This window comes from Saimiri boliviensis, chromosome 7 (genome assembly GCF_048565385.1).
Source record: "Saimiri boliviensis isolate mSaiBol1 chromosome 7, mSaiBol1.pri, whole genome shotgun sequence".
In the NCBI taxonomy this organism is placed as follows: Eukaryota; Metazoa; Chordata; class Mammalia; order Primates; family Cebidae; genus Saimiri; species Saimiri boliviensis.
The window spans coordinates 29401459-29413937 of NC_133455.1; the positions used below are offsets into that span (position 1 = coordinate 29401459).

The window sequence follows — 12479 nt, forward strand, 5'->3', positions numbered from 1 at the left end:
CGCTGTTATTTTCAGGACTGACCAAGGTATTGAAAGCAGCGAAGGTGTCACAGCGGCCCCCCAGGATGGGATCAATCAGCAGACAGTCAATGCCATAGGCCACACCCAGGTCAAACAAGAGCTCCCGCTGCACGATTCTGCACATTTGGCCATTCAGAAAGAGGTCACCCTGAGACAGAGAGAAAAAGAGAGAAAAAAACAGTCACTCTCTCATACATCTCTTCTCTCCCAGTCATATAACGTGGCCAGTAACTGCAAGACTCAGGAAGAATGGAATAAAACCCTATGTATTTATATGCTTATCAAATACCCAGCATGTATTATGTGTCAGATACTGTTCTAAGTGCTTTACCTGTGGAAATTCTTTTAATTCTTACAACTATCCAAGGTTGTTGTGTTGGTTGTAGCTACCATTGTTAGTACCCATTTACAGATGGGGGAACTAGGGCAGTGAGAGGTTAAATGACTTGCCTGTGAATGGTGGTGTGGGCATCTGTACCCAGGCAGTCCATCCCAGAGCCTGCCCCCTTGACCCCTCTACCTCACTCCCTCTACCAAAGGGGAAATGTCAGCAGTGGGTGACAGGGTGCAGCAGGGATGACCTTGCTGTGGTCAGGGAAGAATTTCGCTGATGTGCCCTCTTTGCATGTAGTTACCAAAGTCTCCTTATATAGTGCCAGCACCCAGCAAGGTGCCTGGTTCAGCTTTCTTTCCACCATGTCCAAGTGACAGGCTTAAACTTTGTAATGACAATTTCTTTTTTCACATGTACCAGGCGTCATCAACTGGGCTTTGGAGACATTATTTCATTTAATGTTTGCGACAATCTCAGGGCTTCCTTTCCTGAGGTCACCAGCTAGTAAGTTGATGGATAAATTATCCTTCCAAGATATAAAATGCTTTTAGAAAGCTTTTGAGAAGAAAAAAAGATAACTCCCAGTATGTATGGATGGGATGGAGATAATATGACTCAGTGGAGGAACACCAGAAAACTGTGGTTAAAGCCTTGCATGTTCTCTTATGGACTGTGACCATGGGCAAGTCACGGAACCCCTCTGAGGTTCATTTCTTTCTTTCTTTCTTTCTTTCTTTTTTTTACCATGTAAATAAGTAAATGATTTCTAATATTGGGTTATTATACAGATCAGACTAAATAATACATTGCAAAGTGCTCTGAAAGCTATGTTAACACACAGAACAAGCAGAAGGCATTCTTACTCTCCTCTGATATTGTCTATTTTGGTCTAGGGAGATGGGACAGTCTCAAGAGTGTACACTGGGATAACGTTACAGAAGCTGGAACGAAAAGTTGTGAATATTCTTCAAATTCAGTTATAAGTTCAATGCAATTCTAATTCAAACACCAAAGGGATACTGGTCATAAGATGTATGCAGAATGTTGTATGGAACTTGCTGAAATCTTTCTTGAAGGGAATTAACTCAATTGGGAGCTGCATCTCTTTTGCCCTTCATCCTTCCTGCTGCCTGGCAAGTGGACATGGTGGCTGGAACTCCAGCAACCATGTTGGACTTTAGAGGCTGGAACCATGTGCTGCAGAGCAGAAAGACAGAAGGAGCCTCTCCACTGAGCCATCATATGAACTCTGATTGGCTACCTCCAGATTTCTTCTATGAAAGAGGATAAATCCTTATACATTTAAGTCACTACATTTTTGCTTTCCCATGATACACAGTTGAAATAATCCTATTAGACCCCTTCACCATATGGAATTACAAGAAGACAAAATTGTTCAGGAACGAGCCAGGGAAGGTTAAAATTGCAAACCTCTCAGTTGGCTGATCAAGGTAGGTAAAGCCCAGAGCTGGCTCTGACTGCCAAGAGAGGGTTAGAGGTGAGGCCACAGTGGTGGTGCTTGGAAGGAAGAGAAAGGAGTGACGGTATACTTTCCTGTTTCAGGAAAGTATCTCACATGGGAAAATAAATGCTCTACACAAAAAATAAAATTAACTGGAAGCTGCTCTCCATAGTGGAAGAGGCTTTTGCCACCTGCTAGGAGGGGTTGGGTTGGACAGGATTTATCAGGTTTTTCATAGCCACTAATGTACTTTCAGGAAAAATACCTCTGAAGGCAGTGAGAAAAAGTGAGCCTGCTATGAATGGAGGGAAAAAAGCAAACATCTCCTTGAAGGGGCAGTGGTTGGGGAACAGCTTGCTGTGAATGTGTTAACCCCTTCCTGCCACCCTTCATGATGATACTTACGATGTCATTGCCAGTTCCACACTTCACACTCAGTTCTGAACCTTGCAGGGTCTCCCAGCCAGCGGGTATGGGAAGATCCACAGCTAAAACCTGTAGGACAGATGGTGCCATGTGACTACCCCTTATTTGGGATGAAAAAGCAATGGCCTGAAAGAGCTTTACCGAAAAACCAAATTCAGTTGCAAGTTTTTTGATGAGTTATAATAACTTTAGCTTTCCAATGACCACAGGTATAACCAATGGGAAGAATAATTGGGGGCTCTCTGGGAGGTTGGAAATTCCTTCTGGAGGAAACGAGTGGACCAGCTGGACTGGTTTCAATCACCCTTCCATCCCCCATCTGTGCCTGGCAGTCTCTGAAGATGCAGTCTTAATATATGAAGCCAATGGAAGAATAAGTGGGTAAGGCTGGGGAATGACCTAGGATGTACATATGGGCAGCACTGTGCCTCTCAAAGAGTTGTGTTGAAGTTCTGAACCCCAGTTCCATGAACATGATCTTATTTGGAATGAGGTCATTGCGGATGTGATTAGTTAGGATGAGGTAATCCTGGAGTAGAGTAGGCTCTTAATCTAATATGAATGGTGTTCTTATAAGAAGAAAGAACAGGCAAATGCTAGTAAAGGCACAGAAACACAGTGAGAGACAGCCTTGATGGCGGAGACAGAGATTAAAGGGATGCACTACAGGCCTGGAGCACCGAGGATTTCCAGAAGCCACTAGAAGTGGGAGGAGCATTGGGGAGCAAATTCTCCCTCAGAACCTCCAGAAGGAACAACTTTGCCAGCTCCTTGATCTCCAGCATCTAGCTTCCAGAACTGTTTACTACAGAGAACACATTTCTGTGGTTTAAGCTGCCTAGTTTGTGTTAATTTGTTACGGCAGCCTTGGGAAACTAATGTAGATGCTGTGGATTAACTGAAGTTGGGGCATTTGGCGTTCTTGAATTGGACAGACTCTGTCCTGGAGAGAACAACAGTCCTAGATGAGAACTCAGGATTGCTGTCATGTTCCTATATGATGATGCTTGCTCCTATATGATCATGCTTGTCCTATAAAACTGTGCATGCTCCCATATGATCACGCTTCTCCTATATGATCATGCTTGCTCCTATGTTTGCTCCTATATGATCGTGCTTGCTCCTATATGATTGTGCTGCTCCTATATGATCATGCTTGCTCCTGTGTGATCATGCTTGCTCCTATATGATCATGCTGCTCCTATATGATCATGCTTGTCCTATAAGACTGTGCATGCTCCCATATGATCGCACTGCTCCTATATGATCATGCTTGCTCCTGTATGATCGTGCTGCTTCTATATAACATTTGCTCCTATATGATTGCGCTTCTCCTATATGATCATGCTTGCTCCTATATGATCGTGCTGCTCCTATATGATGTTTTCTCTTATATGATCGTGCTGCTCCTATATGATCATGCTTGCTCCAATATGATCGTGTTTGCTCCTATATGATCATGCTTGCTCCTATATGATCGTGTTGCTTCTGTATGATCATGCGGCTCCTGTATGATGGTGTTTGCTCCTATATGATGGTCCATGTTCCTATATGATTGTCCATGTTCCTATATGATTGTGCTTGCTCCTGTATGATCGTGCTTTTTCCTATATGATCATGCTTGTTCCTATGTGATTGTGCCCCTCCTATAGATCATATATGTTCCTATATGATCGTGGAAGTTCCTATATGGCCATGCTTGTTCCTGTATGGTTGTGCATATTCCTACATGATCATGCTTGTTCCTACATGACCTGCTTGTCCCTATATGATCATGCTTGATCCTGTATGACTGTGCTTTTTCCTATATGATCATGCTTGTTCCTATATGATTGTGCTCTCTTACATGATCATATATGTTCCTATATGATCATGGAAGTTCCTATATGGCCATGCTTCTTCCTGTATGGTTGTGCATGTTCCTATATGATCATGCTTGTTCCTATATTGTGCTTATTCCTATATCATATATGTTCCTATATAATCATGCATGATCCTATATAATTGTGTTTGTTTCTATATGATCATGCTTCTCTGATACAGTTAATCAGTTCAGGGGCCACAGTGATTGAAGCCCAATCAGTCAGTCACTTGCCTAGAAACTTGGAATTGGAAGAGAAAGAGTCCATCTGGAAAACCTTGAGAGATGTTGTCAGCAGCCATTTTGGCAGGAGAACTAGGAAGGAGGAAAGGCTGATCCGCAGTAGGGAGAGGAGTGATGCTCTTGGGTATCGGTTAAAGTCAAAAAATAAAAATGGCAGGTCCAAGGAACAGAACCACATGTGGTGTACTGCAGGAGCCAATGAACTACGGCCAGTCAGAGGAGGACACAGTGGGGCAGGGGATGCTGCGGGTTCCTGCACACTGTGGACGGGCATGCACTGACAGTTCTTAGGCCACGATGCCTCGGTGCTGAATTTTATCACCATCCTGGGACATTCTTGCACTTATATCTGCATGTAAACTACATACCTTGGCATCTCGTATCACATGGAACTTCAAATACTGCTTCAGCTTGTCCTTGTTGTCTTGGTTGAACAGGAAGTCCTGTTGTTCAGCAGGTAGGGCTTGGAGGGCTTGGTCCGTGGGCCAGAATAGAGTGACTGGGGTATGGATGGGATCTGTGATGACACTCAGCAAACCTGAGTCCTGAAACACAGGGAGTCCACCTCTCGCTGGCACGAGCAAGGCCCAGACATGCAGGCAGGGGGTCTGTCTCTGAGGATTCTCCTCCATGCTCCAGCCTATGGCTTACTGGGACTCTGGATGGTTCATGGGGATGCAGTTAGAAACTGGAAGCCCATCACACTCCAACCATTCTGAGCTACATTTTTTTTTCCTTTCTTTTGAGGCAGGGTCTCCCTCTGTTGCCCCGGCTGGAGTGCAGCAGCACAATCATAGCTCAGTGCATCTTCAGCCTTGTGGGTTCAAGTGATCCTCCCACCTCAGCCTCCTGAGTAGCTGGGACTACTGGCATGCACCACCACACTCTGCCAATTTTTGTATTTTTTGAAGAGATGGGGTTTTGCCATGTTGCCCAGGCTGGTCTCGAACTCCTGGGCTCAAGAAATCCTCCTACCTTGGCCTCCCAAAGTACCAGAATTACAGGCAAGAGCCAACCATGCCTGTCCTGACCTATGTTTTCTCGGCGAGCAAATCAGAAAGTCAAATTCTGGAGCCCCTAGGGACTGCTCAGGGTGGAAGAGAGGGAAAGAGAGAACCTCAGAAAGATGCTTGGCCTACTCCTCCCTATTCTCCTCTATAATCTTTTGTTCATACTGGAAGTTTCTACTCAATTCATGGGAATAGTCTCTGAAGTCAGTAAGATATATTTGTTTTTTTTTTTTTTTTTTTTTTTTTTGAGATAGAGTCTCACTTGTCACCCAGGCTAAGAGTGCAGTGGGGCACAATCTTGGCTCACTGCAACCTCTGATTCCTGGGTTCAAGCGATTCTCCTGCCTCAGCCTCCCAAGTAGCTGGGGCTACAAGTGAATGTCATTGTGCCTGGCTAATTTTGGTATTTTTAGTAGAGATGGAGTTTCACCTTGTTGGCCAGGCTGGTCTCGAACTCCTGACCTCAAGTGATCATCTGCCTTGGCCTCCCAAAGTGCTGGGATTACAGGTGTGAGCCACGGTGCCCACCAGAAAGATATGATTTTCATTTCTACCTGCCTCATAGGTATAAAGTTCCCAACTCTTCCATGCAACGTCCCCATCTTTATAACGGAGTCTGTAATTCCAGATATGAAGCACACAGTACACTACTGCCACATCCCAATTTCTTTCCCTCTCTGCAGCCTCAAATCCTCAATTTCTAACTCAGCCAATGTACATTATATAGCTCAACAAGCCATATAACATTCTGAGAAGTGAGTGGCAGAGAATGACTTTGCTCACCAGAAAATTGGGATTTCCCCACACAGATCCCACAACAGCTGGCTGATGTTAAAAACAAAGCAGAAACAACAACAAAACAAACAAAACAAAACTTCCTTAGGCAGGGTATCCTCTGAATCAACTTCCCCTTATTTTTACCTGTATTAATTTGCTATATTTGATGTAGCCGTTGTTGGTCGCCAAAGTCGTAAGATTTTGCTGCAAAGATATTAAAAATGAGCATGAAACTTTTCCTTATACAGTTTACAAGGAACTTAACAAGAGCTCAAGTGAAAAAAATCAAGGTATCATAACCTGGCAGGTATGTAGATGGGCTCCTCAGTACCTGCTCAAGCTCTCTTCTGCCATGCTTTTCTGCATTCTAGAGATTAGTAGGCTAAACACTCCTTTCCCAGACTCCCTTGCAGCTAGAGCCCCTTAGGTGATATAAGGTCCTCCAAGCAGAAGCACTTGTGCAAAGCTTGTTGGTGGAAAGAAATAATATAAAGTGGCAGCAGCTGCTAGAAGGGAGATCAAACACTCTGGCAATCACAATGGGGATATCTATAGCCCAGTGTCTGGTGTCCACGGTGGTGAGGGTGGAGACAGGTGGCAGTCACAGAGCTGTGACAGCCAGGACAGCCAGAACAGCCTGGTGGTGGTGCTGAGGTTATCAGGTTAGCTGTACACTGTGTGTGTGTGTGTGTGTGTGTGTGTGTGTGTTTTAATTAAAAACATGATCTCACTCTGGTTGCCCAGACTGAAGTGCAGGGGCACGATCTCAGCTCAATGCCTTGAGCTCACTGCAAGCATCAACCTCCTGGGATCAGGTGATTCTCCCACCTCAGCCTCCCAAGTAGCTGGGATTACAGGCATGCACCACCACACCTGGCTAGCATTTTGTATATTTAGTAGAAACAGGGTTTTGCTATGTTACCCAGGCTGGGCTTGAACTCCTGCACCCAAGCAATCTGCCCACCTTGGCCTCCCAGATTGCTGGGATTACAGGTGTGAACCACTGCACCCAGCCAAGTGTCTACCCTTTGTAGGCCTCCCTGGACTACCATGCTCCCAGCTGTGTAGCATCTGAATTAGCCTCTGCCCTTCCAGAGATTTGATGATGTATCTACTGTCTTGAGAAACTCCTTTCTGTCTAAGCCAGGCGTCCCCAAACTACGGCCCTCGGGCCGCATGCGACCCCCTGAGGCCATTTATCCGGCCTCCCACCACACTTCAGGAAGGGGCACCTCTTTCATTGGTGGTCAGTGAGAGGAGCACAGTATGTGGCTGCCCTCCAACGGTCTGAGGGACAGTGAACTGGCCCCTTGTGTGAAAATTTTGGGGACGCCTGATCTAAGCTAAGTATAGTGAATTCTGTGTTCTGCAGTGAAAAACCCTGACCTATATTAATAAATAGAAATAAAAGTTAAAATTACATTTTCTGTCAAATGAGGAGTTTTACTTAAGATTTTATTCTACCTACCTACCTACTCCATCTTCCAAACCTATGTAAGACTATCTGTCCTTGTGAATGCTAAAGAAAAACACATAAAACCCATTTATCAATTTAAAATAGACTTTTACTTATTTACTTCTTACTAAGAATAATGTTTACTAGGCTTTTAATAATAGCTTGAGATTGAACAGAAAAATAAAATGTTTCAAAATAATGACTTCGAATCATAATAGAGATGACGTATTGAGTCACTCCAGGCTGAGAGTATGACAGAGAGTTTACATACCAGAATTCTTCCAGAGGTGTCTTTGGGAGTGATAAGCAAATTTTTGGGAGATAGCAATTTGTCTATGATATGAATAATCCCATTAGTACTGATGATATCACTGGATATGATCTTAGCCTTATTATTTAAATACACTGTGCCCTGAAATCAATCAAAAACAAAAAAGAAATGAGCACAAAGTGAAATAGACACAAAATTGCTTCTCACAGAATGCTTTACCAATGTGAAAACTGAAGATCCAAAACCTTGAGTGTATTTTTATTATGATTATAAAGTGAAAACAGAGATAAAAATGTAATTTTCACCTGGAGAAGTTAATAATAATCATCCCAAACAGTCATTTCAATATGATTCTCCAATATGAAATAAGCAAGCAGCTCAAAATTGGCTTCTCTTTTATATTGGTTTTATATCTCCTCCCCTGGCTTTTTTCCCTCTGCAAGGAATTCTACCGTCACTATTTGTTTCTCTGTATAGGGAGGGACTGGACCGGCATGGTCAAGTGGCTTTGGTCCAAAGCTTTCAACCTTTCCAGATTCTGACTAATGCTACCATAAAGCAGTTCTGTTTATTACCTGGAGATGCCCCATCTTGTGGGTAAGCCCCCATATAGGCACCGAGGAATGAGAGCTAAGCAGAACCCTTGCACAGTTAGGGCTTGAAGAATATCTCACTTTATAGTGTTACTACTCAGCTATTTCCTTTTATATAATCCTTTACATAATCATATATTAGTTTACAGAAATAGGGCTTGGAGACTCCCTTTATATAATCCTCTATATATAATAAATAATAGTTGATCGTATGAGTGCCTAGAGAATATTTCCCTACATATATACCTATAATTATATCTTAGTTCATAATCGGAGGAATGCCTAGAGTGGACACAGTACAGAGCATGAATTAAGGAATAAGCAGCTTATAATCAGAGGAATGCCTAGAGCAGACACAGTGCAGAGCATGATTTAAGGGACAAACAGTTACACCAGGACAAGAATCCATGGCCCAGGCGGCAGCGTTCAGTATCATAAAGATGCTCGCTGTATGGCAGGCTTGGGGCGAGGGCCACTCCTCCTGATAAAGGAGTTGCAGGACCTTGCTCCAGTTCTTGTGGAAGGCTGCCCTCAGAATGGCAATCCACCTTGGTGACTGTGAACTTTATCAGCTCTTGCTACTGTGCTGCTTGAAAAGCATCTTCCCATAGAACCCATTGGAAGCTGCCAGGAGGTGGCGGTAACCTTGACAGCTCTGTCACTGCTATGTGGCTTAAAGCATCCTCCTATACATCTTAGAAGTAGTTTTCCCATAGATAGAAGTATTGCACACTGCACCCTCTTCACTGCACACGGCCCACCTTCAAGCCTCGTTGACCTAACGGGGGTGGACCCCTTACTGCACACGGCCCTTGCCTTCGTGGGAACGGGCCCCTTGTTGTGCACTGTCCACCTCCTGGTCTAGGTGACCTAATGGGGTAGACCCCCATGTTTTATTGCTCACGACCCTATCACTATCCTTAAAGATGATTTCACTCACTGCCCTGCCCCCTAACCTATACACAATAAATACCCATGCTTCTGGACATTCGGGGCCTCGCCGGCCTCGCCTGACTCTGCTTATAGGTGGCGTGGCCCCCCGAACCCAGCTGCGTTTTTCTTTGTACTTCTGTGTCCTGTCTCTTTATTTCTCAGATCCTGCGCCTCAGCACAGCATAAGGCTCACCCCACGACCCTGTGGGGCCCTCAGCCTTACATCTGGCTCCCAACGTGCCCTACACCGCCTCTGAGTTTTATTCCTGGTTCTAATATTTGTTCTTTGTGTGACCTTACACAAGCTACTTAACCTTTCTGAGTTCAGTTTTCTTATTTGGAGACACTGTCTGTATCAAGGGGGTATTCTGCAGATTAAACGAGTTAGTACACATCAAATACTATGTGCCTGCATACAGAGATCAATTAAAATATGTTAATGGTTGTTATTATTTCTTAGGTTACTTTAAAGAAAAAAAGGAGAAAGAGGACCTAAGGATAAGGAACTTTTTTTTAAAAAAAAAAAAAACAACAAAAACCTTAAGTTCAGGGGAACATATGCAGGTTTGTTACACAGGTAAACTTGCATCATGGGGGTTGTTGTAGAGATTATTTCATCACCCAGGTATTAAGCCTAGTACCTATTATTTTCCTGATCCTCTCCCTCCTCCCACCCTCCACCCTCCAGTAGGCCCCAGTGCATGTTGTTCCCCTCTATGTCCATGAGTTCTCATTATTTAGTTCCCACTTGTAAGTGGGAACATGCAGCATTGGGATCTCTGTTCCTGCATCAGTTTGCTGAGGATGATGGCCTCAGCTCCATCCGGGTTCCTGCAGAGAACGTGATCTAGAGGAAAGAGGACCTAAGGATAACTGGCATCTTCCCGAGGCGGCCTCTCCTACCTGAGAGACGGAGATGACCACTGGCTCTCCTTGGAGGGAAGTAGCATTTGAGATCAATTTCAGGTTTTCCAGAAGCAGCTGGTGGCAGGCAATCACATGATACCGAAGAACCTGGGGCATTAAACCCTGCTTGTCCCACTCTATAACCTGTAACAGAAGATCAGAGGGTTCCAGCCAGAGGCAGGAACCTTTTGCTGCAACATGCCATTTGGCTCTTCTCTCCTCCATTCTCTCTTCCACACCTCTTGGCCCACCCAGACTCTGGGAAGTAGGCTTTGTGGTCAGGATTATAGAGGGGAGGCTGTTCAGGCAAAAGGGAGGAAGTGACTCTAGCTTCTTTCCTGCCTCCATTGTGATTCTCAGCATGGAAGGAACATGGTATTCCTCTGGTCTGGGATTTTACAATGCTTGTTGCAAAGATCCCAAGTTCTGTGAGATGATCCTCAAAAAAAAAAAAAAAAAGAAAAGTCTTGTGAAACATCCTGGGAAACACTGCATGGTATATTACCCCCGTTGGAGAGGTATCAGTGCCAGATTTAAACCTTTAGTATTGGAAAAGATCATGGCATATCTCCATCTGGAATTCAAAATACAACCAAGGCTGGGTGCAGTGGCTCATATCTGTAATCCCAGCACTTTGGAAGGCAGAGGCGGGTGGACCATTTGAGGCCAGGAGTTTGAGACCAGCCTGGCCAGCATGGTAAAAACCCCATCTCTACCAGAAATACTACTCTGGAGGCTGAGGCATGAGAATCTCTTGAACCCAGGAGGTAGAGGCTGCAGTGAGCTGAGATCATGCCACTGTGCTCCAGCCTGGGTGACAGAGCAAGACCCTGTCGCAAAAACAAACAGAAACAATCAAACGATATTAATTAAATTAATATAAAGTGTAATCAAAAGCCCACAAAATTCTCACTGTTTCATGATAACGCCTTCGATGGCTTTTGATGTTGAATTACAAAGTGTTAAGCTCTTTAAAAAATTATTTTTGTGCCTCTGCTGTGCTGGTATCCAAAATATAGGCATAGAGAGGCCAGGTATACAGTGGTTATGTACCCAGGCCCAGGTTTGGGTCTTTGCTCTGCCCGCTGCTAGTCACGTGATCTTGGGAAAGCTACTTTCCTCAATATTCACAGCTGTAAAACGGGGATCACAACAGCACTCAGCTCACAGGGTTGTTGTGAGGACCAAATGAATCAATCTAAGCCAGGCACTCAGAACATTGTTTGACGCTCACAATAAATGTTACCTATCGTTATTATGAATGGGCAATCCAGTATGATGAGACCCTGTGAATATTAGAACAGTAAAGGCTCTGATAAATCCTACAAGAAAATAATCTATTTAAATCTCTTTAACCCAGCATTTCACCCTCCACCCCCCACCCCCTTTTTTTTTGGTCTATGGGTGGTCTAAATCACTTAAGAATTGTTCATCTTCTGCAACCTCATATCTTGTTCAGGAATGTCCTTTAGAAAGTATCTGGCCAGTGGTTACCCCAACTCCACCTGAATGTTTACCCTGACAGGGGTCCCTGTGCCAAGCAGCAGCCCCTTCTATTGCTGGTGAGTTCCACCTGATCTTACATCTCCTGCTTAGAAACATCCCAGTTTTGATTCTAGGGCAAGGCCCAAAGACTTATGTTCCAACCGCAGACCTTCCCCTTCTGCCCACAGTCTCGTGCTCACCCGGGCTTCCTCATCAAATGCTGCAGATGAAGGTGCAAAAACAGTGAAGGGGCCTGGGTTGGCCAGATCTTTCACGGAATGCTCCTGTGGGAAGAAAGGAGGGGCTCACACATCACTCACTTCACATCAATACATGTAGAGGCTCAAACAAGTGCTAGAGTTGATGGCACCTGGTTGAAGCGAAAACTGGAGGAGGAGCCCTGTGTTTCAGTCTTGGATTCAAATGAAACCCAGATTCTCCATCATTGAAATCGTGTGCGTTTTTCTCATTATAAAATTAGCACATGCTTATTAAAGATTTTAAAGATACAGCATAAAGAAGAAAATAATAACTGACCCCCTAATCCCATCACCTAGAAGCAGCTCCTATTATTTTCAGGTATTCTTTTCCAATGTCTCTTGCACATATCGGTATTTGATATCATTAGGATAATAATACAAGCATGAAACACAAGTCGAAGTACTTAACTGTTAGAATTGTCTTCTTGCAACTCTTAAGAT

The 12479-nt window shown here is 44.2% G+C and overlaps 1 protein-coding gene across 1 annotated transcript in view; it reads right to left on the bottom strand.

The window, feature by feature from the left end:
- STAB2 (stabilin 2) overlaps nt 1–12479 on the bottom strand; it is a 176864-nt gene that overhangs the window by 30610 nt on the left and 133775 nt on the right. The window contains exons 47-53 of the mRNA XM_003929622.4: nt 11979–12062; nt 10291–10437; nt 7862–8002; nt 6279–6338; nt 4716–4892; nt 2223–2312; nt 23–169 (exon numbers count right to left, since the gene is read on the bottom strand). Coding sequence (XP_003929671.3) covers nt 23–169; nt 2223–2312; nt 4716–4892; nt 6279–6338; nt 7862–8002; nt 10291–10437; nt 11979–12062 — 846 coding nt within the window. The remainder of the gene's footprint in view (nt 1–22; nt 170–2222; nt 2313–4715; nt 4893–6278; nt 6339–7861; nt 8003–10290; nt 10438–11978; nt 12063–12479) is intronic.